The 26,751-nt window shown below is 37.9% G+C and overlaps 2 protein-coding genes across 6 annotated transcripts in view; one reads left to right on the top strand and one right to left on the bottom strand.

The window, feature by feature from the left end:
* Nucleotides 1-20,849, top strand: part of LOC127801965 (uncharacterized) — a 62,977-nt gene extending 42,128 nt beyond the window's left edge. For all 5 annotated transcript variants that reach the window (XM_052337540.1, XM_052337538.1, XM_052337539.1 and 2 more), the window contains 9 exons: nt 1,203-1,260; nt 2,241-2,300; nt 2,369-2,410; nt 2,505-2,635; nt 2,746-2,881; nt 2,967-3,044; nt 19,779-19,895; nt 20,020-20,082; nt 20,208-20,849. In XM_052337540.1, coding sequence (XP_052193500.1) covers nt 1,203-1,260; nt 2,241-2,300; nt 2,369-2,410; nt 2,505-2,635; nt 2,746-2,881; nt 2,967-3,044; nt 19,779-19,895; nt 20,020-20,082; nt 20,208-20,294 — 772 coding nt within the window. In that variant the 3' untranslated portion in view covers nt 20,295-20,849. The remainder of the gene's footprint in view (nt 1-1,202; nt 1,261-2,240; nt 2,301-2,368; nt 2,411-2,504; nt 2,636-2,745; nt 2,882-2,966; nt 3,045-19,778; nt 19,896-20,019; nt 20,083-20,207) is intronic.
* A 37-nt stretch (nt 20,850-20,886) lies between these two features.
* LOC127801966 (ferric reduction oxidase 2-like) lies at nt 20,887-26,521 on the bottom strand. The gene is made up of 8 exons (XM_052337544.1): nt 26,235-26,521; nt 25,996-26,101; nt 25,688-25,870; nt 25,264-25,498; nt 22,480-22,807; nt 22,134-22,377; nt 21,356-22,062; nt 20,887-21,220 (listed from the first exon to the last, which is right to left on the bottom strand). The coding sequence occupies exons 1-8, from the start codon at nt 26,434-26,436 to the stop codon at nt 21,081-21,083; spliced, it is 2,145 nt and encodes a 714-aa protein (XP_052193504.1). The 5' UTR covers nt 26,437-26,521; the 3' UTR covers nt 20,887-21,080.
* Nucleotides 26,522-26,751: the final 230 nt, after the last annotated feature.

Genomic DNA, 26,751 nt, shown 5'->3' with positions numbered 1-26,751 from the left:
TTTGGGTCTGTCTGGGATCTGTATTAGATTGTTGTCATGTTGTGTGTGTGTGAAGTAGTAATACTATGGGAGCCATAGCCCCCCCTCCCCCAAAGAAAGAAAAAGCTGAGGTTTTCAAAACCAAAATGCAGGTTCAAGTTCAAGAGCAGCCAGTTATGCAAATAATCTAGAGTTTAGCTCTGGACCATCTCTTCAGCTGGTTGTATCAGATCCTACTTTCCCTCAACAAAATTCTGGATCCATGGTTTTATGCATGAATCCTTTTCTTTATTTTTAGATGATTGGTATGTGAATGCAGTGGTTTGGTTCAATTTGGCAATTCATGTCTGGAGTACGTCATTAGATTGACTTAAAAATTGAAATTTTGACTTGCTCCTTGCCTAAAAAAAGAGAGAAAAAAAAAAAAAAAAGGTGAAGAGATTGAAAGTTAAATTCAAATATTATAATCAGCAAACCTCTTTTTTACTCTTATTTAACCCAAAGTTACTTGCCTACTTATTAACCAAAGCAGATGGCAAGATATCTTTTGCTTGCACTTTATTGGGAAACGATATCTTCAATATCACTTGCTTTTAGTCTGTTTTGTGTCTCTCTTGCCCATCTTGCTTGTTTATTCTCCATGCCTCCACGAGGCTGTAGGGAGTACCTGGTAGCTTTTTGAACAGCATAATGACATAAACTCTTGCTATAATCTTACTGAGTACTGCAAAATAAAGGTCCTTCCTTATTCTCTTTCAAGAAACAAATGATTAGGTTTCTAAAATATATACAAGTAGGTCTTACCCAACAACCACTTAGAAATAGTGGCTATCTTGAATATTTTCTATTGGGCACCATTGGCTTGGCCTATAAAATTAAGCTGAATCAATTAAATTGTTTGTGACAAGATTTTTCCACGGGGCTTGCCTAGTGATGTAGAAGCTTAGCTGTTAGCGTGAGAAGATGCCTCGAGTCTCAAGAGTAATCCTTTGTGCAAATAACCCAAGTTTAAGTTTCTATTGGCTCCATGCTATTAGCACCTTGTTACTGGGATCTAGCATCAACCTAAGATTCTGGACAGCTGCTCAGTACTCTGTTTCATGGCCTTGATTAGTGTTTTGATTTATCTCATGGGATTGTGAATTCTGACATTGCTGATTTGAACCTTTTTTTTTCTTTTGAAACTTAATTCTTATACAAGTCCTAACGTCTATGTTCTCTAGGTTGTTTGAGGAATGCTTCCAGCGGAGATGGTACCGGACAGCAGCTTGCTACATACTTGTAAGTACTACTCACTTTTACTGATTATGTTTTAGCATCATTTCATTAGAGGTTCTTCACAGAATTTTGTTAGATTTTCTCTTTTTTTTTTTCCCCAAGTAAAAAAACAAAGAATTTATACTGTGGGGTACTGTAAAGTTGGTCTTTCCAGAATTGTATCTCAAGTATATTTACACCTTCATCATAACATTAATCTTGGTAAACTAATTAATAGATGTGGCCTGCTTATTCAGACCTGTGTAACTTTGATCTAGTACAACCTTTACGAGCACCCCATGAGGGGGAAGGGGAAGACTCCTTGAACGGCGGTCCTTCTTGTAGAACAATTGATACACCAGACCTCTTTACCTCCCCTGCTAACAACCAACCGAAAGAGGTTTAAATGATTCCCAATCAAGAAATTTGAAAAGTGCAATTAATTGGTGACATAAATCTCTTTTCAATGTGTGTCACTAGATCATGAGCACAAAAGAGAGTTAAATAGTAAATGCCATTTTTATGTAAAAACATGGATTCTCATTTGGTTTGGAACTTTTTTTTTTTATTGTTTCCAGACAAAAATTTGGAAATGCACTTTGGTAAATTGTTTCTGGACACTGTTTCCAGGAAAACTTTTTTTGGCGAAATATTAAGTTTTAGGAACCAGGAAACAGTTGTTTTTAAAGTTCAAAACTCTTTCCATATGAAAATGAAAATGATGTGACAGGAAAGTCTTTCAAGTTTTCATTGTTTCATTTGTGCGCAAATGAAAATGGAAACCGGAAATAACAATTCTGAAAATGGAACTAACAGGTCAACTCTAGAATAATGCCATGGTTATAATGTAAATGTGAGAAACATGCTCATTACAATTTTCTTCATGATAAGCTGATTTCCTGAAAAATCTTGTATTTACTGGAGAAATTTCAAGCTGCTCATCCATGATTCAAATGCTTATCCTTTTGTATTTTTTCGTTTCTTATCTCCTTTTGATGCCACAGGTGATTGCTAAACTAGAGGGTCCTGCTGTTAGTCAATACTGTGCTTTACGGTTATTACAGGTAAACAGTATGTGTTTAATTAAAGCTTCCCTAATATATACCTGACAAGAAGTTTGAAAATTGTGTAGGCAACGCTTGATGAATCTTTATATGAGCTTGCTGGGGAGCTGGTATGTGTTTTGACATAGCTTTATGCTTATTTGGTTAGATGGTTGGCACCATTACTGTTTTTATCAAAAGCTGATCATTTTTCTTTAATCCTAGGTGAGATTTCTGCTCAGATCTGGAAGGGAGTATGAACCTTCAGCTACAGACTCAGACAAACTATCGCCCAGATTCTTAGGGTATTTTCTTGTTCCATCTAATTACAGGAGGCAATCTTTTGACTCTAAAAGGTAATGTTTTCTTCCACTAACTAATCTGCATGCCATTTAAAGCCTTCAATTTCTTTCTGCACTTCAAAGGCTACTAATTAGACATTTAAATTTTTTCTCTCTGGGAGCAGCACCTCATTCAAAGAGCAGAATGCACATGTTACTTCTGTTAAGAATATCCTGGAAACCCATGCTAGCCATTTAATGTCGGGAAAAGAATTATCCAAGCTTGTTGCATTTGTGAAGGGCACTCAATTTGATCTAGTGGTATAAGAAGGTTGCATATTGGTATATTATAAACATATGCCTCTGCTTGCTATCTTATTGTCCTTCACTTCTAATCTTACTGCAGGAATATCTTGAAAGAGAGAGGTATGGAAGTGCTCGCCTGGAGAATTTTGCTTCAGGGCTTGAATTGATCGGGCAAAAGGTATCTTTGATTTCTATTCTTGAAGTACTGATTTTATTCAAAGGTTTTGAGTTACTTTAGGGTGGGGGTGGATGGCAAAATTTTTGGGGCCTGTTCAGTTGTAGAAAACAGTTCTTTTTCTAATCTCCAGTTAAAATCTCTATTTCCAGTTTTATTTTCCTGTAGAAGTATCAGAGAATGCATTCTTTTAATAAAAAATTGAAGAGTTTTCTGACTATAAAATTGCAACTTCTCTCTCTCTCTAAATGGATTCTTGAGAATGAAATAGCATTATTGAGAGAAAGGAATACACATGAGACATTGAAATGTCAAACCGTGTTTAACCGTATCTTTTTTGTTTAAAAAATCATTAAACCTCAACATGGAGAAGCATGTTCCAATTCAGAAAGCAAGGGAAATGATTCTTCAATTTATAAAGGAAAACTCTTGAGAACTATTTTAAATTGTTTTCTGGATTCTAGTATAAATCCTGATAACTATTAAACAAGGTTCTCCAGTTTTCTCTTTAGAAAAATAGTGCATTTAATGATGAGGTCCCAATTTCTTTCTCTATTAGAAAAATTGTTGAGAAACAATCTTAGTGTCTTTAAGATGCTAGTTTTTCTTAGCAGTGACCTATGAGAGTTTTACTGATTCTCTTTGGTTGTTTCCTGTGAAATCATCAGTTCTCTTAACCTTGCAGTTTGATTATTGGTAGTTGTTTATAACATTGCCTTTACCATGCTGATGGGAGGAAAACAAGCCCTAGCTATAGAGAAAACTTGAAAGATGGGCAAATTGAGGTTGAAAACTACAAAAAAGGTTGTCTTTTGGGTTTCAAATCTGGGTAAAAGAAAGATTTCTCTTCCTGTATTGGAATTCTTGTAGAATCTGAAAAGTTCCCTGATTACATCAAAAGAACATCTTTTATTGTCATCAACCCCCTAATTAAGAAAAATTCTAGCACTTAAAAACCCTTAGAAGCTCAACGACCAGAAACACTGATAAGAGTAACTTAAAAAGACAAAAGGTCTCTGAAACAAAACTGAACAGTGCTGCAGCAGTAAACTGATTTTATTTTATAATTTAATTTGCTCCTAAATCAATTACTCTGGGGTGGAGAAGACTTGGCTTTGATGAGAATACTTCGATGTATTGATCTTAAATGATAGGATCAGTTTTTTGCAACTCCTCTTTAGATATCCAAGTGCTTTCTGTTCGAAGTTTGTCCAACCACTTGACAAGAGATCAACGATAGAGATTGCATTGACGAGAATGAGGCTCTTTCATATGAAGCACCTTTTCAATAACTTCTCTTGACTTCTTTGGCAACTGATTAACCCATTCCTTGGTGGTAGACTCATCGTTCCCTTCAAATCCAAAGAAATCAAATAAGTTTGCAACATTAAAACATAGAGCTGGTTCAAAGATTATTTGAAAGCTCTACCATATAATAAACATTGGAGGTAATCTTCCCCAAAATCTTGCACGATCCAATTTTCTAGACTTGACCTTATGACAAGTTCCTTCAGTAAACTTCTCTTCTAAGATGCACTAAAATTTGATCATCATCTCCTATGTTGATTTGCCCCTTCCTTGTAGAGTTCGGTGCTTGCTTAATTGGAAGCACATACCTCTACGTGAATCCTCCAAAATGATTAACAAAAGCCTTTTTGTTTCACTACCTCAAGCTTCTTACACAAGATGTTATGTCATACTTGATGAGACTTTTGACCACAAACAACTTCAAAGGTAGTCTTCTTAGTAGTTTGGCTCGTTGAATTGTTATAAGCAAATTTAGCATAAAGAAGAATGGTGTCTCGCAGCTTCACATGTTTCCAACAAGGCATCTCAACAAATTGCCAAGACTCTACTATTCATCATTATAGTTTGCCCATCTGTTTGTGGATGACAAGTGCTTGAACATTGCAATTGAGTTCCAATTTCCTCCACAAAGAGTGGCAAAATTCTCCCATAAATTCCCATGTCCATTTGACACCATAGTAGTAGGAATACCATATAAACATATTATTTCTTTGGAAAACAATTCAACCACATGGTCTGTGTCAATAGTCCTTGGAAAAGGAATGAAGTGAGTCATTTTGGAAAATTGATCAACTAGCACAACGATAGAATCATGCCCTCTAATAGTTTTAGACAATCCAACTGTAAAATCCACTAAGATGAATCCAATGGTAACTAGCCAGTGGTAAACTCTTGTATATAACCTAGTACTTTTAGGCATGGCCTTTTGCAATCTCTCAAGACCCTGGTTCATCTTCTGCCAATAGTAACATACAATCACCATTGCAAAAGTTTTATCTTGCCCAACATGTCTTCCCAAACCACTTCCATGAAGCTCTTGAATGATTTGTTCATGCAAAGAACTTCTAATGTACATAATGAGTTACCTTGAAATAAGTATCCATCTTGCACAAAAAAAGGATTGGATTTCATGGGGTGTGTATGCAAACTTCTTATCACATGGCTGAAATAGGGATATGCTTGGAATTGAATTTTTAGCTCCTCAAAGCCAATGACTTGGGCATGTAAAGCATAGTTCTCAAAGGCTAAAGGTGTAAGAGTTCTTGGAGCCTAGGCACGCCTTTTGGATGCAAGGTGCACATTTATTGGATAGCTTATTGGGTGTTTTTATTTTTTTCTCAAATTTCTTTTAATTTTTTTCCTAGTCATTTCTGGTTAGATTTTAACAAGTTCATAAAAAAAAAAATGACATAGAAAAGGCATGCACCTCACTTCTTAGGTTGAGTGAGGCATGAACCTTACAGCCTAGGTGTGTGCCCCATTGAGGGAGGCACCCTCAGTTGAGCCTTGAGCGCAGGCATCCTTTTGACAAATATGATGAAAGGTAGCCAACAAGAAACCTCATATGCCAAATGCATTGGCCACTCTATTAGACTCCCCTTTCTTATGCTTTGAAGTAAATAGAATTGTTGTAATAAAGCACTTCACCCTGCATGTGTTGGATTATTTATTTATTTATTTTTTTTTTTTGGGGGGGGGGGGGGTGGGTGGGGTGTGGGGGGAATTCAAATATCAAAGTGCCTCATGATTTGAATACGTCTTAAAATCTCGATATAATGAACAATGTTGCTGATTATGAACAGTATGAGCCAGAGCATAGAACTCTAGGTCATAGGTATCAATGCTTTGCAGCAGACAACTCGCTGAAAAAAGCAACAAGTTTTCCCACTTGGCTAAGAATAGCTCCTATCCCCATGTTGGATGCATTACAATCCACCACAAAGAGCATGTTAAAATCTGGTAGTATTAGAATCAGTGTTGTTAAAAGGCCCAAGGCGCAAGGCGAAACGCCTGCTTGGTAGGTGCAAGGCGCATGCTGACTAAGAAGAAAAAAAAATATACTTCTTAATTGAATAATAAGTCATAAAATAGATCCTAATCACATATCAACATTTATGTTATCAAAAATTCAAGAATTCAACATATATTAAATAAATCACAACATAAACATACTTCATGACATACTTGTAAATTTTAGCAATTAAATCCCACCATATTTCAACAAGTCAGAAAAAGGAATCGACATTTAAACACCACAAATAAAAAACAAAATTAGTATTTAACATAGATAATTAAAAGACAATAAAATAGTACAAAAAATGTCATTAAACTTAAGCAAAACCCACCAAAAAATGTTAGTTTTAAGACTTTAAATCAATAGTCAACTTAAAAGAAAAAGTTAAACGATCAACGTTAAACCATTAATAGGTCCTAAATGGCTAAATTTTAATTAGGATTAACTAGATATACATAATAAACTAGAAATCATCCTCATCATCAAGATCAAATTTATCCATATTTTCATCATCAGAAGTATCATCTCCAATATCTTCTTCTACATCATCTCCCTCTCCATCTTCTTCTTCCTCGTTAAGATCCATTGGAGCATTTGAAGTTGATGCCTTGTCCCCCTCCCCCTTGTCAAATTTGAAGTTGAAGTCGCTTTTGATCTAGTTGAGTGATTAGCTTCTTCAACACCAGATGCCATAGCAACATCAGCCTATGTCAAATCATGATCTTTTGATCAGTTATAGTTGTTGTGTTGTGTGAGAGAAGTGAGTGCTGCGTAAGAGAGTTGGAGCCTTGGAGGTGTAGTCTCTTGGCCTTCTAGAAATCAGATGAGTTGGAGCATGATATTTTTGAGTTTTGTTGACTTTTTAATATTGTATTTTATTATTTTCTTTCTCTTTAAGTTTTAACAGAAAAATGTTTAAAAAATAAAACATGCTGAAAAATCAGCTGCGCCTGATGGATGTGTGCCTAAGGGAGGTGCGCCTAAATAGCCTAGGCATACCTGGCTGGATCTCGCCTCGCTTGGGCATGGCAAGGCGAGATGGTTGCGCCTTGAGGGACCTTGCGCCTAGTCGCGCCTTTAACAATATTGATTAGAATAAGTGTTTGGGCCATGGTTTTCATGATATGTTTGAAGGCCTCTTTTGTTGTATTTGTCCGTGTGAACCCTTTGCCTTTCAAGCATTCCTTGAATAGGACTCATGATAGCACTGAAGTTGCAAATTAACCTCTAGTAAATATAAACCAAACCATGAAAGCAATGGACATCTCCAAAGGACCAAGGTGTATGCCACTCAATTATGGTTTTAACTTTGTTGGGATCTAGCTTCAAACCTTTAGCTGATACAATAAAATCCAAGAATAGAACATGATCACACAAAAAAGAGCACTTCTTTAAGTTAGCAACTTAGCATAGAGCTTCTCACATCTAAGAACCTCAACAACTTGTTTAACATAATGTAGATGCTCATTCTTGTCACGGCTATTAACTATATTTCATCAAAATGCAACAATGATGAAATAACCTAGGAAAGGCCTTAATACCTTAGCCATCTTGCGCATGTTCTTCCATTCATCCCTATTGTTGAGATGGATTTGATGGTAATTTTAAGTCGGTCTTAATGTTGGTTTACGGGAATATTGCAAGAAAGAGGTCCTTTAAAGCTTCCCATTCAGAATTAGGATACTTCCTAAATCAGACTTAAGAAACTTTTCTAAACTTCTTCATATGTATTTTTATGTATCTTTCTTTTTGAAATTAGATTAGTTTCCTTATAGTTAGTTTCCTTATGTTGTAATCTTTTTCTTTATAAGAGGATGTAACCGTGTACATGCTTATTATTGAAGCGAATCATTATGATTTCCTACATGGTATCAAAGCCACTAACATCCTCCCATTCATCCTAAAACCCTAGAGTGCCTTCATTGCACTTCTACTTCTTTCCGAAGCCTCCAGTGCTTCGTCTCTGTTCAGCCATCGTTTACCAACTCCAATATTCTCTTTGCTCAACAGTTTTTTTCCTAAATCATGTCTGAAATATCTGAAGCAACCCCTACGATGACTATTGCTTAATCAAATCCAATCGATCAACAATCAATAGGAGCAGGAAATCTTCCTGGGATGCACCTTTCCTATAGATGGTAGAAATTACTTGCAGTGGGCTTAGCTTGTGAGGACGTTCCTTAAAGGCTGAGGGAAGCTAGGTCACCTAACCGGACCCTCTCCAAAGGATTCAAATCCCATCTTCATAGGATGGGATACTGAAAACTCATTGATCATGTCTTGGCTATAGAGTACCATGTAGTCGGAGGTGAGTAGAAACTTTATGTTTTTGATTTCAGCTAGGAATATTTAGGAGATTGTGAGGCAAACCTATTCAAAGGTTTAAGATGCCTCAGTAATTTGAGGTTAAAACTAAGATCAGTGGGACAAGACAAGGAGTTTCCACTGTAATAGAGTATTACAATAAGATGAAGGGGTTGTGGCTAGAACTAAACCACTATCAAGACATCAAAATGGTTTGCATACTCTACTTTCCACTCTGAATGTTCGACTGTGTGCGCTTTGTTCACATCCCCAAAATTCACTGAGACAAACTTGATCAGTGTTCTAAAAATCGGCCTAGGCAGTTGCTTAGGCACCGACGAGGCACCAGGTGGTCGCTGGCTGCTGCGAATTTGGCCTAGTTAGCCCTTTAGGCGCCGATCCGATTAATCGGCCGCCACTGGGGCATAGGTAGCGCCTAGTCGCCTGGGACGCCTAATTTTTTACCTACCTCTCAGCGGTCTCCCTCTTCTCTAGCCCAAGGTCGCCGCTGCCTGAATGTCGCCGCCTCAACGCTGTCGGTACCTCATCGCTACCTCCAACTCCATCGCGACCTCAAGGTAGGGGAGATAGAGCTTGAGTCAACGAAGATGCGTGGGCAAGGATGGAGCTTGATGGCGGCTATGGCGTAGAGGCAATGAAGCTCACCTGCTGGCAGCTCATGAGCTCAAGCGGGAGGGTCACTAGGTGGTGGTCTTCGGGCGCTACAATCGGATCTGCGGCATTTGGGTATACGTCCCCCAAGTTGACCTAGCCATCCCAGTTTATATATATATATATATAAGTTTCTATATAAAGTTTATATATTTATAAATGTTTATATAAATATATATAAAAATTTCTGATTTATATATATATAAATTTTATTTATCTTTTTAACTTTGATTTATTTAAAAATAACATAAAATTACATTAAAAATTAAAAAAAAAGAAAAGAAAAAATAGCAGTTCGCCTAGGCCCCCGCCTAGGCATCCTAGGCGCTAGGCCCTAGTCTGGCGCCCGACTAGTGCCTAGTGCCTTTTAGAACACTAAACTTGATCCACGCGCTCTTAGGTGTATCTTCCTAGGTTATTCACCAACCCAAAAAGGTTACAAGTGCTATCACCCGCCCTCTAGGAAGTTTTATGTCTCCAAAGATGTCTCCTTTCTCGAATCTCAGCTCTTCTTTAGCTCTCCTCAGCTTGGTCCTTAGGGGGAGACTAGAGAATATGAGGACCAAGGCTCCTTGGATGCATTTCCTGATTTAACACTAGCACCAAGAAGCTCACATGACTTACCTGACTCTCGGCTTCTACTCCTCTGCCTTCAGCATGTACTGAGCAAGCAGTCCCAAGGTTACCATCCCCAGTTAGGTTTAAGGGCTCTCCTTATGTGTTCAAAAGGAGGCACCCCATTGTGAAGTCTCAGCCTGCATCAGCATCAGACCCAAGTATGGAATTTGCACAATCATCAGATTCACCTCCTCCTAGCCCTATTTCTAATGATCTAGACTTACCAATTGCTATGAGGAAAAGGGTTAGAAGCTATACATTGCATCCTTTGACCAATTACCTGTCCTACCATCGTCTCTCCCAAAACCACAAAAGCTTCCTAACCTCATTTGATTCTATTGTTATTCCTAAGTCAGTAGAAGAGGCCCTAAAAGACCAAAAATTGTAGCAAGTCATGCTAGAGGAAATGAATGCTTTACAAACGAATCAGACGTGGGAGTTGGTGCCTAGACCTAAGGGATTCGCTCTAGTTGGCTGTAGGTGGATATTTAATTTGAAGTATAAAGTTGATGAAACATTGGAGAGGTATAAAGCTAGGCCAGTGGCCAAGGGCTATACTCAGTCTTATGGCATAGATTATCTTGAGACTTTTGCCCCCGTGGCAAAAATGACCACTGTACGGATTCTCATATCCCTAGCAGCTCATTTTGGGTGGAAGATGCAACAACTAGATGTAAAGAATGCCTTCTTACACGAGGATTTAGAGAAGGATGTATTCATGGAATTACCCTCTAGTTTTCAGGAAAGAGAAGTAGGTACAATGTGCAAGCTTAAAAAGGCCTTGTATGGGCTCAAATAGTCCATCGAGCATGGTTTGGTAGATTTTCTAAGGCAATGAAGTCCATGGGATACTATCAAAGTAGAGGGGATCACACTCTCTTCTTCAAGCATTCAAGTGAAAAGGTTACAACTCTCTTAGTATATGTTGATAATATAGTGGTGATCGAAAATGATGATGAAGAACAACAGATCCTCAAAGGAAAATTAGCCAAGGAATTTAGATCAAAGACCTTGGGGTGCTCAAATACTTTTTGGGAATATAGGTTGCTTACTCTAAGGCTGGAATCTACCTATCTCAGTGTAAGTATATACTTGACTTGTTGGCTGAAATAGGGATGACAGGAGGGAAAGGCAGTAGATAGAGGAAGGTTCCAAAGACTTGTTGGCAGGCTGATTTATCTCTCGCATAGTTGTGGATCCTAACTTGAAGGGGAAGGCAGTAGATAGAGGAAGGTTCCAAAGACTTGTTGGCAGGCTGATTTATCTCTCGCATACTAGGCCTGACATTGCTTTTGTTGTCAGCCTAGTAAGTAGGTTCATGCATAGCCCAACCGAGGAGCACATGCAAGCTGTAAGGAAGATCCTGAACTACTTAAAAGTCACACTAGGTAAAGGCATTTTATTTAAAGCAGGGACTGAACTAAATGTGCAAGGATTCACTTATTCAGATTATGATGGTTCCATAGTTGATAGAAGATCCACCACTAGATATTGTGTGTTTTTTTGGGGGAAATCTTGTGTCTTGGAAGTGTGAAAAGCAAAGTGTTGTGACAAGATCTAGTGCGGAGGTAGAATTTAAGGCCATGGCCCTTGGGTTGTGTGTGAACTGTTGTGACTACGAATTATTTTAGAAGACTTGAAGATCAAGATGTAAGGTACTATTGACCTATTTTGTGACAATCAATCAACTATTAATATTGTTCACAATCCTATTTAGCATGACATGACTAAGTATATAGAGATAAACCGACATTTTATAAAGGAAAAGTTGGATGTTGGTCTAATTCGGATTTCCTATGTATCATCTGGAAATCAAGTGACTGATGTGTTGACTAAAGGGCTGGCTAGAAAGAGATTTGAAGTTCTAATAAGCAAGTTGGGAATGATAGACATTCATTCATCAGGTTGAGGGAGAGTGTTGGTTCACAAGAATATTGCAAGAAATAGATCCTTTGAAGCTTCCAATTCTGAATTAGGATACTTCCTAAATCAAACTTAGGAAACTTTCCTAAACTTGTTCATATGTATCTTTATGTATATTTCTTTTTGCAATTAGATTAGTTTCCTTATGTTGTAATTTTTTCCTCTATTAAGAGGATGTAATCGTGTACATGCTTATTATGGAAGCGACTCATTCTGATTCCCTACACTTAAAGAATGTCACTAATTGTGACAAGCACCTTAACAAGCTGGTCCAACATTTCATCTAAATTATGTATCATAAGAACCTCAACAAGCTGGTCTAACATTTCATCTAGCCTTGGAATGAGGAATTTGTATTTAATTGTGATTTTATTGATATCTCAATTGTCCACATGCATTCTCCATGATCCGTCATTCTTTGGAGTAAGTAATGCATGCATAACTCAAGACTCTTACTCTGTCGCACCAACCCTCTAGTAATTAGGTCTTCCACTTAGCAGTGCATTTCAACCCTATGCTTTGGTGGCATGTGATACGGAATTTGGTTTGGTAAGGCAGCCGGAAGCCCTTGGAATTAGATCAATTGCATGTTGAATGTCTCTCATTGGTGGCAACCCTATGAGAAAACAATTACGAGAGAAAAACTAAGAGATTAGTCTCTTAGTGTGTTATTTATAATAGGCACAATGGACTTAATAACTTATAGGTTTAGCCTATGGACTTAGCCTAATTACATATAGTTATAACAAATAAATAAATAAAAACACTAACAACAATATGCAATATATCTAATTGTACTAATAATTCTAATACTCCCCCTCAAGCTGGAGCATAGATATCATATGCACTAAGCTTGTTATAGATATATTCTATCCGATGACCGTTTAGAGACTTAGTGAAGACATCAACAAGTTGATCACTGGAGTTAACAAACTCTGTAACAATAACACCTTCAACCAGCTTTTCTCTAATAAAGTGACAGTCGATTTCAATATGTTTAGTTCGCTCATGGAACACTGGATTGGAAGCAATGTGCAAGGCAACTTGATTATCACAAACAAGCTTCATAGGGGACACTTCACAAAACGATCAGAAGGAGAGCTGACCCAATCTGCATCTGCATAACAACAAATATCTGTGTGCCCCTTATCCTTATAGAGTAGCTCTTTACCTGGTGCTTGTTTGATATATCTCAGAATCTGAATAATAGTGTCTCAGTGAGAATCACATGGAGAATTGGGAAACTGACTCACCACACTCACAGTAAAAGCAATGTCGGGACAAGTGACTATGAGATAGTTTAGTTTGCCTACCAATCTTCTATACCTTCCAGGATCTGAGTAAAACTCCCCCTGTCCCGACAAGAGTTTGACATTTGGGTCCATTAGGGTGTCAATTGGTTTGCAATTCATTATATTTCTTCTAAGATGTCAAGTGCATGCTTCCTCTGAGAGATTGAGATCTCATCTCTTGATTGAGCAACTTCAATACCCAAGAAATACCAGAGTTTGCTTAGGTCTTTAGTCTAAAAGCGTTGATGGAGATGTTCCTTCAGATTTTGTATACCAACCTGATCGTTCCTTGTGATAACAATGCCATCTACATAAACAACGAGATAGATACATAAAGAAGAAGAATATCGATAGAAAACTGAATGATCAGCTTTACTTCGAGTGAGACCAAATGCTTGAACCACAGTGCTGAACCTGCCGAACCACGCTCGTGGAGATTGTTTCAGGCCATAGAGAGACTTTTTGAGTTTGCAGACTACATTGGACTCCCCCTAAGCAACAAAACTAGGTGGTTGCTCCATATAAACCTTCTCTTGCAAATCATCGTGAAGAAAGGCATTCTTAATGTCCAATTGATAGAGCGGCAAATGATGCGTGGCCGCCATAAAGAGAAATAGGCAAACATAGGCCATTTTAGCAACTGGAGAGGGTATTACTGTAATCTAGCCCATAGATCTGTGTAAAGTCTTTGGCAGCCAAACGGGTTTTAAGACGTTCCACCTATTCGTTGGGGCCCACTTTAGGGGTGAATACCCACCGACAACCAACGAGAGTCTTTTCTGGCGGCAAAGGCACCAAATCCCAAGTGCTAATAGAATGCAAAGCACCCATCTCATCTAACATAGCCTGACGCTAACCAGGATGGGACATGGCTTCACCTGTGGTTTTAGGAATATAAAAAGAAGAAAGGCTCGAAACAAAAGCACTGTAAGCAGGTGACAAACGGTCATAACACCAAAAATTATAAAGAGGATGTGGATTGCGAGTAGAGCGTGTACCTTTGCGGAGTGCAATAAGAAGGCTGTCGGGTTGGGGATCCATGGCAGGAGTGACCATTGACGGAGAGAGTGAGTTAGGAGAGTCGCACTCAAGAGGAATGCCGATGCCAGGAGCAGGATGAGGACGGTGATGATAAGTGAGAAGTGGAGGACTCGGGAAGTGTGGATCAAAAGATGGAAGTGAAGGGTCCACCGAGGAGGAGATAGACGGATCTGATAAGGGCAATGAAAGAGAAGGAATAAGCAATACCTGGTCAAGACGTTGTGAATCAGGCTGAACAACCGAGAAGAAGGATTGTTGTTCAAAGAATGTGACATCAGCAGATATAAGATAGCGGTTCAACTCAGGAGAGTAACACTTATAGCCTTTTTGCAACCAGGAGTAACTGAGGAAAATACACTTGAGGGATTTAACAACAAGTTTATCCTATCTTGGTGAAAAGGAATGCATAAAACAAATACATCCAAATACACGAAGGGAAACATATAAAGGGGCTGGGAGGGGAACAAAAGAGAGTGAGGAATGTTGTTATTTAACATTGAAGATGGCATGAGATTGATCAGATAACACGTAGTAAGAACAGCATCTCCCCAGAATTTGGTGGGAAGATTGGCATGTAAAAGTAGTATTCGTGCAGTTTCAATGAGATGGCGATTTTTACGCTCGACAACACCATTTTGTTGAGGTGTATAAGGATAAGAAGATTGAGGCAGAATGCCACGAGTAGTCATAAAAGTAATAAATTGAGAAGTAAAGTATTTAGGGGCATTATCACTACGTAAAACACATATAGAAACTCCAAACTGTGTTTTTATTTCAGCAATGAATGTTTGAAAAACAAAAAACAACTCAGACCGACTCTTTATGAGAAACAACCAAGTGCAACGAGAAAAGTCATCAATGAAAGTAACAAAATATGAGAAACCAAGAGTAGAAGTGACATGACTGGGCCCCCATACATCAGAGTGCACAAGAGAAAATGGAGCCTCAACCCTATTATTGACACGACTGGAAAAAGAACTACATGCATGTTTACCATGTTGACATGACTCACAATAAAAAATAGACAGCGATGACAAACTAGGAACTAATTTCTTCAATTTGGAGAGGCTGAGATGACCAAGATGAGAGTGGAGAAGATATGGGGAAGTAGCACTAGTGCAAGCCATCGGCACAACAAGATGATAATGACCCTGTGACTCACGCCCGATGCCAATCGTTCGCCCTGTACCCTGATCTTGTACACAAACAAAGGTAGGAGTGAAACTGACTGAGCAGTTAAGGATTTTAATAAGTTGGCTAACTGAAATTAAATTGAAAGGACTGTCAAGGACATATAAAATCGAATTTAAAGATAAATACGAAGTGGGTGTGGTTTAGCCTATCCCTTTAACTGCAGTTTTGGTGCCATTAGCTAGGGTAACTATAGGTAGGTATCAGAATACTACAGGTATCAGAATAAGTAAGTGAAGAGAAAAGAAGTTCATTACCACACATATGATTAGTGGCACCAGAATCTATAATCCAAGGACCAAGAGATGGGCTTTTAGCAACGCAAGCAACGGGATTACCAGGATGAGACTGCTGGGTGGCCTGAAACTTCAAAAAAACATCATACTCAGCTGCAGACATAGGTATCAACTGTGAACCCGGTGCAAATTGGGCAGAACTAGGATCACTCTGGAATGCATGAGCTGTACTGGGAGATGATGTAGGCGGAGCAGCGGGCCAACCATGTTTCTTCCAACACCTGTCCTCAAGATGACCCAGTTTCTTACAAAAGGTACACTATAGACGTGTCCAATTATTATTACAACCTCTATCTTCTCCTGAGTGAGAAGCCTGAGACACAAGGGCTGAAGATTCGACTGGAGGAACAACATGAGAAGAAGATGACATACCATGTGCACCAACAGAAATTGCAGTCACTGAGGTTAGACATAGCAAGGATTTGACACCGGGAATAGGCTTAGGGAAGGGAGGCAAGCTGATTTGGAGAAGTAGGGAGAAAATGTCCGATGGACGCGCCTTCACGAGCCATTGCGTGGGGGCGGACGACTGTGCGTGGTGGTGGCGCGTGGGGGCGAGTGGGAGCTCCGGCGGTTGCGATTTTCTAGTGGCAACTTGGCCTGAAGGCAGCGAACCCTAGGGTGGGGTCGGTTCCAGCAAATGACGGTCGGATAGTGATGTTCTGGCGTAAATAATGACCGTGAAGGAAAACTAGGGTTTTTTTTTTTTTGCGTGAATAGTGATGGTGAAGAAAGAAAACTAGGGTTTTTAGGCCGCTAAAAAAAGATATACAGCGGTGGCTAGGGTTTTTCTCACCAGTGGCTCTAATACCATGTGAGAAAATAATTATGAGAGAAAAATCTAAGAGATTTGTCTCTTAGTGTATTATTTATAATGGGCACAACGGGCCTAATAATCTATCGGCTTAGCCTATGAACTTAGCCTAATTATACATAGTTATAACAAAAAAATAAATAAATAAAAACACTAACAACAATATGCAATATATTTAATTATACTAATAATTCTAATAAACCCTTTAGGCAAGTCTCCACTCATAATGTCTGCAAACTCATCAAGCAACATCTTAACTTGCAGTGGATATGAAACTTCTTCCACCTCTCATTTTCTACAATTCTTCCAGCCAGTGGATGAACTCCTAATAACTCCTTAGTCCTGTTCTCAACGTAGTTAGGATTGAGAAATAACTAGACTTGTCCCCTTTAATAGCTTCATAGGTCCCTCCATCATAGGCTGCAATGTAAGTTTCCTATTACCCATGCTAAAAGTGCAAGTGTTTGGCTCGGTATGATGTTTCATATCACAATCAAATAAATAGGGACATTTGAATAAAATATGACAAGCATCCATTGGTAAAATATCACACCATATCTCATATTTGTGGACATCACTCATATTAAATTGAACCAAACATCTTGAAGTGACCAGTATATATATCATCATTCTTTTGTATCCATGAGATTTTGATACAATACTCTCTAAACTATCATTATCAATAATGACATCACAAACCTTTCCTCCACAAGTTACCTTGGTGTGAAATATGCCATGCATATCTGATCTTCCTGTTCTACCACCTTAGGAGTAGATAAAACCTGCCATACAACAAGACTTTCACCTTGGATAGGTAATAAGTCAATTTCTTCCTCCCCATCTTCAATATATTCATCATAAAGAGGTTCTTCAGTCTTCATTCTCAGCTTCAGTTTCAGTCTATTAACTTGACATTTAACAAGAATAAGAGTCATGGCCCTACTTATGACAATTGGAACAAGGAAGGTAGATTGTGTAAAGTTGCTGCTAGCACTGAAGCTGCACAACACGAGTTCCTTCCCCTTTTTGTTGTGACTTGAACCCCCCACAACTCTAGAGGCTGACCTTCCAAAACTTCTGCTTGTTTAGACCTTTCTTGGATGGGGCATTTTTCTGAATCTTGGACAGCAGCTGGAACCTTGGGACTTGACACAACAGTCCCTCAAATTACTAAAGGATGCCTAGCGCCATAACAAGCTACCTGTTTTTTGGCTCACAGAGCATGTTGATATGCATATTCAAGATTGGAAAATTGCATAATGCCCATCTGATCTCAAGTAGCAATTTCAAACCTGATAAATGGTGAGCTGTAAGTTGTTTATCCATTTCATTGAGTTCAACATGAGTCGACAAATTATAGAACTTGCGATTTTACTCCTCAACACTTAATTCATGTTGCCAAATTATGGACTTGTATAGATTCATTTGGTAATCAGTTGGGAGAAATTCTTCCTCAACTTTCCTTTCATCAATTCCCATGTACGAATCTTCTGTTCACCTCCTGCAACCTTTTTCTACCATTGAGCTCAATTCCTTTTAATTTCAGCTTCAAAACAGCAACTTCTCTCTCTCTAGTCATGGTCTCTACTGAAAAAAAAAAAAAAAAAAAAGTCTCTATATTAGACTCGCAATCAAGAAAGTGAAAGTTTTTTTGTCTGCATTTTAACATGAAAATCTGGAATTTTAATCTTAACTCCTTCAGATTAAGTGGACTTGCTATGGGACTATGAAATGAATTAACATCCTCATATTCATCTTCATCCTCATTAACTCTTTCTGGTAGGCCTAATGGCCTGCGGTTTCCTTCCATACGGACCATACCTCTATATGAGCTTCCGCACGATCTTTACCCAAGTTTTACTTCTCTTACACAAGTTGCTTCATCAACCTTCACATTTGTTGGATATCTACAGCTTGGTTTATCCTTGGAACTCTTGCTCATCTTGTCATCAGAAAATAGATAGTTTGTCAGCTCTGATACCAAATTCAATGGGGAGAAAACTAAACCCTAGCTATAGAGGTCAATAGAAAACTTGAAAGAGAGGGAAATCAAGCTCAAGAACTACAACTGAAGGTTGCCTTCTGGGTGTTTTGAACCAGGGTAAAAGAAAGAACTATTTTCCTTTCATGAAATTCTCAGAAAATTTGAACAGTTCGCTCATGACATCAACAGAAAACCTTGTGTAGTCATAAAATCTTACAATCATAGCCCTTAAAACCCATATTATCTCAACATCCAAACTGAACTAATAAAAATTACTTAAAATGACATAAAAGTCCCTGAAATAAAAACTGAATAGTGCCGCAAGTAAACTGATTTTATTTTATTTCCTCCTGCATCACATGCCCTTACTGTGCATTTTCTATACAATGTCCTTTTAGTTTACCATTTGGTTTTATAATTTTAAGCCTGGATATTGCTGGCTGCCTCTTGTGATTTTAGTTCTTCCCAAAATGTAAAAGGTTGTTTCTCTTGCTTCATTGATCTTGGCCCACTGTTGACCTGTCATGGATTTCAGATATGACTCATTTGACATTTCCTTTCCACCTTCCTTCTTCTGCGTCTTCATCATGCTTGCCTAAAACTTTGGTAACTGTAAATCACCTTTAGAATTTATTTTTATGGGTGTTGTTTATTAGTATCTTTGTGATAGACTTCGTTCTGAAGATGGCAACCATGTAATACTGAACTTTTTGATACTTTAATTTCTTAACTAGTATACCAATGGCACTTTTCAAATTTCCTATTCATGTCTTAACTAGCAACAACAAGAACATAATGAAGATGGCTTGAAATCTGCATCAGGGAATAGAATCTTTTGAGCTTGAATTTACGTGTAAGGACCTAAGAATTTACTTGTGCATGTGTATTGCACAGACTGAAAATAGGTTTTAGTGCTCAAAGAGGCCTGAACTCTCAATTGCAGAAATTGAAGAGAAACAAACAAGAAGAGAATAGAAGAAATAACTAGGGTGAAAAAAGGGAGAGACTTGCTCAAAAGAAATGCTAAGAACTGGATAGAAAATTACATATATTCTTATGACAAAAGGAGGCTACAACACTTGGGGGAAGAAAATACAATTACATATGAGCTCTTCAAAGTACAGGTTAATCCCCAAATATGAGAACATTATCTTTTGAGGCATGTGATATTTTCAGAAAAACTTCTGGAATGTTTAGGAAGTAAAAGTCGAATATCATTTACCAGGCATTCCATTTTTTATATTTCGATGATTGACATTTTTTGTGGGGTACATTTACAGCTCCAAATGGGTACACTGCAAAGCCGGTTGGATGCAGAATTCCTTTTGGCTCATATGTGCTCTGTCAAGTTCAAAGAGTGGATAGTTGTCCTGGCCACTCTTTTAAGGCGATCTGAGGTATAGTTATCACGGAAATATGTGTAGAAGGAACAGTTAAAAGTGATGTTACCCTCGCTTTAGTATTTTTTGTTGAATATGAAGTAGATAGTCTCTGTTGACCTATGCTTTTGATGCTACACAGGTTCTTTTTGATTTATTTCAGCATGATATGCGGCTGTGGAAAGCATATAGCATGACCTTACAGGTGCATTTTCTTTTAAAGATTAATTAGTTACAGAAAATATATATCTAGATTAATTAGAAAATATATTTTATATATGTTTAGATGTAGATGCCTCATTTTTCCTTTCTTTGATGTATACCTTTCAGTCGCATCCAGCCTTTGCTGAATATCAGGATTTGCTTGAATCTTTAGAAGAGAAACTTTCATTTTCTGCTAGTTTGCAAGAGAAATGATTACATTCTCTGAACCTTGGTCTGTTTGACAATGGATTGACTGCATAATGATGTGGCCTGTTTCAATGAGGCATCTCCTTGGGGAATCAAAGAATATCAGATGAAAATGAATGTGAGCCATTGTATTCTGCATAGCACAGCTGAAGAGCAGACAAGGAAATCATGTCAGGTGCGTCTAGGATGCCACCAATCATCAACCACATCTCTGGTCTCTGAATGGTACTCGGAGATAATGTTCTTTGTAGATAAGGCAGTTGAAATTAGCAGTGGAAGTTTTACCTACTCTTTCCAATTAGTCAGTTCTCTCTCACCGGTAGCATTTTCCCCTCCATGTAGCAGCAACAGAAGATTGTCCAAATAATCCATTCATGCAGTTTATCAATACATGATTTGTGCAGACATTGTTTGCTTGTTGAAATATCATTTGTAATTATACTATCGGCTGGAGCATGGATCTAGTTGTCTTATACGCCATTTTTACACAATAACATGTCCAAATTTTTGCAACGTAGTCTTCCTCTATTCAACAATATTCAGGCAGGTTAGTCTTTACTATCTATTTATTCCAGTTCCTACACTATGAGCCAAAGAATATAAAATGACGCTTTCATGGTTTCATTTATAGCTTTCCTTTTATTGTGTTTGGAACCTTTATAATTACCGTACAGGGTTAGTGTAGAGCCCCAACTACAGAAAAATAGAAAAAGGAATGTCCATATACAAGAGCAATTCTGGTCCAAGATGACCTTCCAAATCCTCCTTTTTTGTAATGGATGAGTTGAATCATCACCAGTTGAAGCTAATAGACTCAAAGTGCAGGTTGTCTGCCAAACCAGATGAACAGATGGCTGCAACATCATGCCTCATCTCCTTTGGGCCACAAACAAGAACACCAACCCTTGGTTCCTTGAGCTGCAACAGAATTCCTGCAACACCAACTCAGTGAGGACTACTGGATTGTACAGCAAGAGAAGAATCACGAGAGGTAAGAAAAATTGTCCTGAGTTTTATCATGCATGGCACTGAGAAAGCCTGGTGTGGCAATGAAGAATATTACTTACTCTTTAGCTCAGGCCTTCCATTATAGTTCACCTTGATAGATTTACTAAGAGACTGCTGGGGTTGGCTTTCCAACTCCCTGTCATTACCGAACCTCAAGTTTGAAGACTCTACTGGGGCTGCACCACCTTCATTGTTCCGAATCTGTTTAGCTTCCATGGCATTTTGCTTCTTGTTCCAAAGAAAAGCTGCGGTAGCAGCCATTGCAATGGTAATGCACATGAGCAACATACTCAAAGTAGCCTGTGAAGAGTGTGGGTATATCTTGTAAGTGTTGTGATCGATGGGGTAAATATAGTATCGCGTGAGGATCCCCATGATGAGGAGGAAGATGACGAAGGATGACGATATGATTGCAGCGAGCCAGAGCCAGCCATTCTGGCCTAAAGTAGGAGATATTGGTGCATCTGTGGCAGCCGGCTTGAACCAGATTGTTTGAAGGGTCTTTGGCTTCTCTGGTGGTGGTTCTCTCTCTCTTGTCACATAGGCTTCAACTTGCAGCTCCAACTTGGAGAGTTCTGAGGGATTGCCAGCTATTGGAGTAAGAAGCTCGAGCATGGTGAGGTCTGATGAATACTTGAATGCGCTGATCAGGAGGATCCGTGGAGTCTTTCTCTTCAGAGTCGTGCTCGCAAAGATGAGCTCTCGAATGATGGAGATGAACGGGGCAATGCCGCTGCCACCACTCACCATTACTAGCACGCCATGGCTGCAACAGAATCACACCTCAAATCAACCCCAAAAACCATATAAGAGAAACAACAATATATTGTGCAATACCCTAGAAAATGCGTTGAAACCGGTCCATAGGGTCCTTCAACAGAGACATTGAGGTGGTCCACAGGAGATGGTGGGGAGAGCATCTGATAGAGTTTCTTGGTCCAGCTCCCCTCATTCTTGATGATGACACTCAGCCTGTCTGGGTCAAGATTACTGCTGGAGCTAATGGTGAACGGATGCCATTGCAGTTTGGAAATGCTGGGCACATTTATGAAGATCATGCTTGTTGGACTATAACTCAAAGCTGCAACAGTATTAATATTAATAGAATCGAAGTCAAACTTACAAAGATCTTTAAAACTGTTATAACAATTACGTGCATTAGTACAACTTGTGTCTTCTTCACCTGGGCTCTTGGAGAAGTTGAGCTCCAGAGTTTGACAAGGCAAGATACGAGCTGCGAGCAAAGCAACACCTTGTCTCGATTGTAGGAACCTCAAGTATCTATCCACCAAGAAAAGGTAGAAACCAGGGAGAATAGTGAAGGAGTAAGAGAAACCAAGATGGAAAATGTAGAAGACCATGAAGAGGATGTAGAGGTAATGCGTGTAGAAGAAGAGCTCGAACATCTTCTGCCTTATGGATGGGTAGGTTGTCACCCACAACAACAAACCACATAGCAAAGAAACTTCACCGGCCACGTTGGATACACTGATGCTGCTCCATTCTAGCATCTGCATTTCAGTAACAGCAAATCATGCATCTGTCACCTTCTCAAATAGTTGCCAATGAGGATTTTTTTTTTTTTTTCACCTAATTGAATTAGAAGGCACTATACTACATTTTCCTCTTAAAATAATGCAATTCAATCTGAGAATTCAGACAGAATACCGCCTTGCCTTTTCCCTTTATATAATAATAATAATAATGAGGATGATGGAAGTGTCATATTTGACAGCTAAAATGACATGCGGGGAATTGGGTGGAGATGACATTCGCTGTTTCTGCATGAACTTGCATTGCATAATGATGAACGTGACCCTGCAGTACAGAATTGATTGATCTTTAATTGATAACCCCCCTCCCTACACACACATCCTCTTGTGAGTGGACCTGGCACTGCTGGGTGGGTGCATGGCTAGCAAACACGATTTTCGATGGAATACGTAAAAAGACGAGCCTCCACCAGTTAGTGCAGTGGCTTTATTGATTGTATGGCTCAAATATATATATATATATATATATATATGAAGTCTTAAATTTGAATTTAGTATTTATTAATAGATTAAGTGATAATATTTTTTTATAACTCTTATTATATTTTTTTGGGTATCTTAAATAGCTAAAGTACAAAATCCCGTCGAATTAAAATATAGTGGTGTTATATTCTTGATTATTCGGATTTATAAAAAAAAAAGAAAAAGAAAAATAAAAGGAAAGCCTCCCAATTCCAGTGGCAACACCCCACCCCACCCATTGTTGTATGGTTCACGTCCAAGATTGATCCATCGTATCGTATGGTTCCCCACACCCAGTGTCGCCACCGATAATATTGTCACGTTCCACGGTGATTGAAGTTGAAGACAGAAAAAAAAGACAAAACTTAAAAATGTGAGCCGGTAATGATATTCTCATTGAATTGTCATAAGCTTTACTTTTATAGTTGTACGATTGTCTACTCTTATCGGTGGAATTAATAAATTTATTATTTTCCTTTCTATTCTCTCATATACCTTTTACTTTCTTTGAATTTTAAGCCCCTCTTACTATTTATATTATAATTAACTAACACTTATTTATTATAAGAAATCATACTGATATTTACCGAATCGAGTGCGTGCAAGCAAAGGAGTGTTAGTCATCCGCAACTATAATAATGAGATATATATTTACTGAAGCGAGTGCGTACAAATAAAGGAATGTTAACCATCCACAACTATAATGAAAGGGAGAGGGAAAGGGGAAAGAGGATTAATATATTCTAAATATATTAATTCTAACTAGTGCACCCAAGTTTTTCTTTGGTAAAATATATATTTGCACTTTTTTTAATTTAAATATTTAAGTATTTTATTGTTTCAAATACACTGCTAAATATATAATTTTAAGTCAATTATATTTTTAAATTTTTTATTATTTCAGAGTACAATTAAATTGAAATTACATAGTTTAGATATATTTTTAAAATAATAAAAAAATTAAATATTTAAATAAAAAAATTACAAATACAAATACAAATATTAAAATATAAATTTCGCGTTTTTCTTTCATTGGATGTATTTTTCCACGAGAAGATGACAAAGGGGGTTGCCTACTTTATTGACTTTCATCATCCTTAGCCATTCATGAGAGGTTCCAATTTCACCGTACTATATATCCCATTTCAAAGATGACAGGCGACTTTCGTTTGCTAGAGACACGTTTATACCAGAAACCGATCATTAAAGTCTACTTAATTAAAGTTTTTAATACTTCTAACTGATGAACCAAATAATGAATCTCCAAAGTTTTTATAATTACAATATTTTTATTGTCTAGTTAAGGATTAGAAATCTAAGTAACACTCATTGTTTTGGTCATATCAATGACCAAGTATATATAGTCCCCACTTTTCTTTTTACTAGAACTTGAATTAAAGCTGGAGCATACAGAAAAAAATAATAATAATAATAAACAACGAAGACTGATTAGATAAAGAAAGAACATAGAACCAACAAAACTATGTAAACTCCAGAGTTACCTCTAAATACGAGTGGGAGATGGAAAACCCACACTAACAAAAAAATGGATGACTCATTTGAACATTTATAAGACCATTTGCCAAAAATCGATCGGTGACAACCCTGACAATTTAGTCTCTTTGTTTGCCAAATCTAAACTAATTAGGTCGAGAAGCTAATCTTGCTTTATATAAGGTCATTCGATTTGGTGGAGAACAGAGACTAGAGGCCTAAAATTAAGCAAATAAGGAAGAAAAGAGTTGAAAAGATTAATTACGACTAAACTTTACTCTACATTATTCCATATATATATATATATAGGAAATTAATTAAATATCACTACAAATAATTCATTAGGTATGAATATAGCTTCCACTTATATATATAGGTGCAGAAACAAAGTTTAGATTTTATATATATGAATAACATAAGATGAAGCAAGAAAGGTGAGATATGGAGTGGTGTGGTACCTTGGAGAAGCGGTTGGTAACGACCCAATAGATGATGTACAAGATGCCATGAAAGGTGAAGAGAAACATGGTAATATGGCCAAGCCATATATGGTACTTAATGCTGGCTTCTGAGGTTAGTCCAAAGAGAGGCAACAGGGATGACCCTCGAGTCACCGGGAAGAAGAGAAATGCAAGGCAGACGTTCCCAACAAGCCCTAGAATTAGCCCCGCCATATCCAGTTTAGCCTCCCATCTGCCAAAATTAATTAAACCACCATTCATTAATTCCTAGCATGATTCAAGAAAAGGGATTTTATTTTCGAGCCTCTTTTCCGTATTGTGGTGAAGGGATTTTTTTTTATTATTATATATATATATATATTATAACAAATTAAAGTGCCAATTTATACATTTTTATTAGTGCCTGGAAGCCTTTTCTTACATTTTATCGCCAGTTTCGACAGCTCGGTGGGCAGCCTCGGAGAAGAAGAGATGCATGTAAGCTGAAAAACACCAAACCAAGAGGGCAATGAACATGGTGAAGATTGCTAGCTCTATCCCGGAAACAATCCCTAGCCCTTTGATGACCATTGGTCGTTTCCACGCTCCAAATTGAGTACTATTTCTGCCATATGTGTTACTCAAAAAGTTAACAATTAAACATTCAGAGAGAGAGAGTGAAGAAGAAGATGAAGAAGAGAAAAGTTCAGTAACATAAAATGAATCAAAAGGATTAATTTGTCTTCAAACCTTTCCATGTGCTTGTTGTAACTGGCTTTCTTCCCCAGATGAAGATACACAGAGCCCAGAACAGCAATGAGTAAAATTGGGAATGTGTATATTAGAATTCTCACACCTGCATACATGAATTGCATAAGTTTTAGAATTAATGTATTGCATAACATATATAACGATAGGTCATCATACGCATAAGCACAACGAATCCAGAAGTGAGAAAAATGAACAGCAAACTGTGGTTGTGTAAGTACCTGTCCAGCCAAAGTAAGTTGAATTGGTTTTGGCCCTAATCTTCATATACCAAGTTCTGTATATTCTGGCACCAGTCACAACCCACATCATCATATATCCAAGAGAGATCCCCACAATCAACCCCATGATCGCGGAGCGGATGAGCTTGACTCCTCCATAGCCATGGGGAGAGGCTAATCTTTTCACGGCCATTGCCTGCATCTCTCTCAGAAAGCTTGGAGGAAGGTAAGACTCAGTTACCTGGTGTCTTATAGAAGTAGAGAGGTACAAATTCGGTATAATTATCAAGTGATAAAACCCACGACTGTCATCCTCCCTGGTTTAATCATTTTGTTTGAACGTACTTTATTTTCTGTGTTACTTTATTGACCATGGCTCCACAAATGATAACGTCACCAGAATTTCGGCCTCAGTGTGTGGGTCCATCCCTTTCACAGACCTCTCTAGCTCTCTGGTCTTAATTTTTTTCCACTTTCTTTTAATTTATTTTTGTAAATTGACATATTCATGCTACTT

The sequence above is a fragment of the Diospyros lotus genome, chromosome 5 (genome assembly GCF_014633365.1).
Source record: "Diospyros lotus cultivar Yz01 chromosome 5, ASM1463336v1, whole genome shotgun sequence".
NCBI lineage: Eukaryota > Viridiplantae > Streptophyta > Magnoliopsida > Ericales > Ebenaceae > Diospyros > Diospyros lotus.
This window is presented reverse-complemented; position numbering and strand designations above follow the sequence as displayed.

Bases quoted from the DNA above. Each gene is read 5' to 3' on its own strand.
- LOC127801966 (XM_052337544.1), bottom strand. From the start codon at position 26,436: ATGCAGGCAATGGCCGTGAAAAGATTAGCCTCTCCCCATGGCTATGGA. The intron at 22,808-25,263 runs GTACCACACCAC...ACTGAAATGCAG, and splicing joins TTACCAACCGCTTCTCCAAG to ATGCTAGAATGGAGCAGCAT. The intron at 22,378-22,479 runs GTGAAGAAGACA...ATACTGTTGCAG, and splicing joins CAACTTCTCCAAGAGCCCAG to CTTTGAGTTATAGTCCAACA.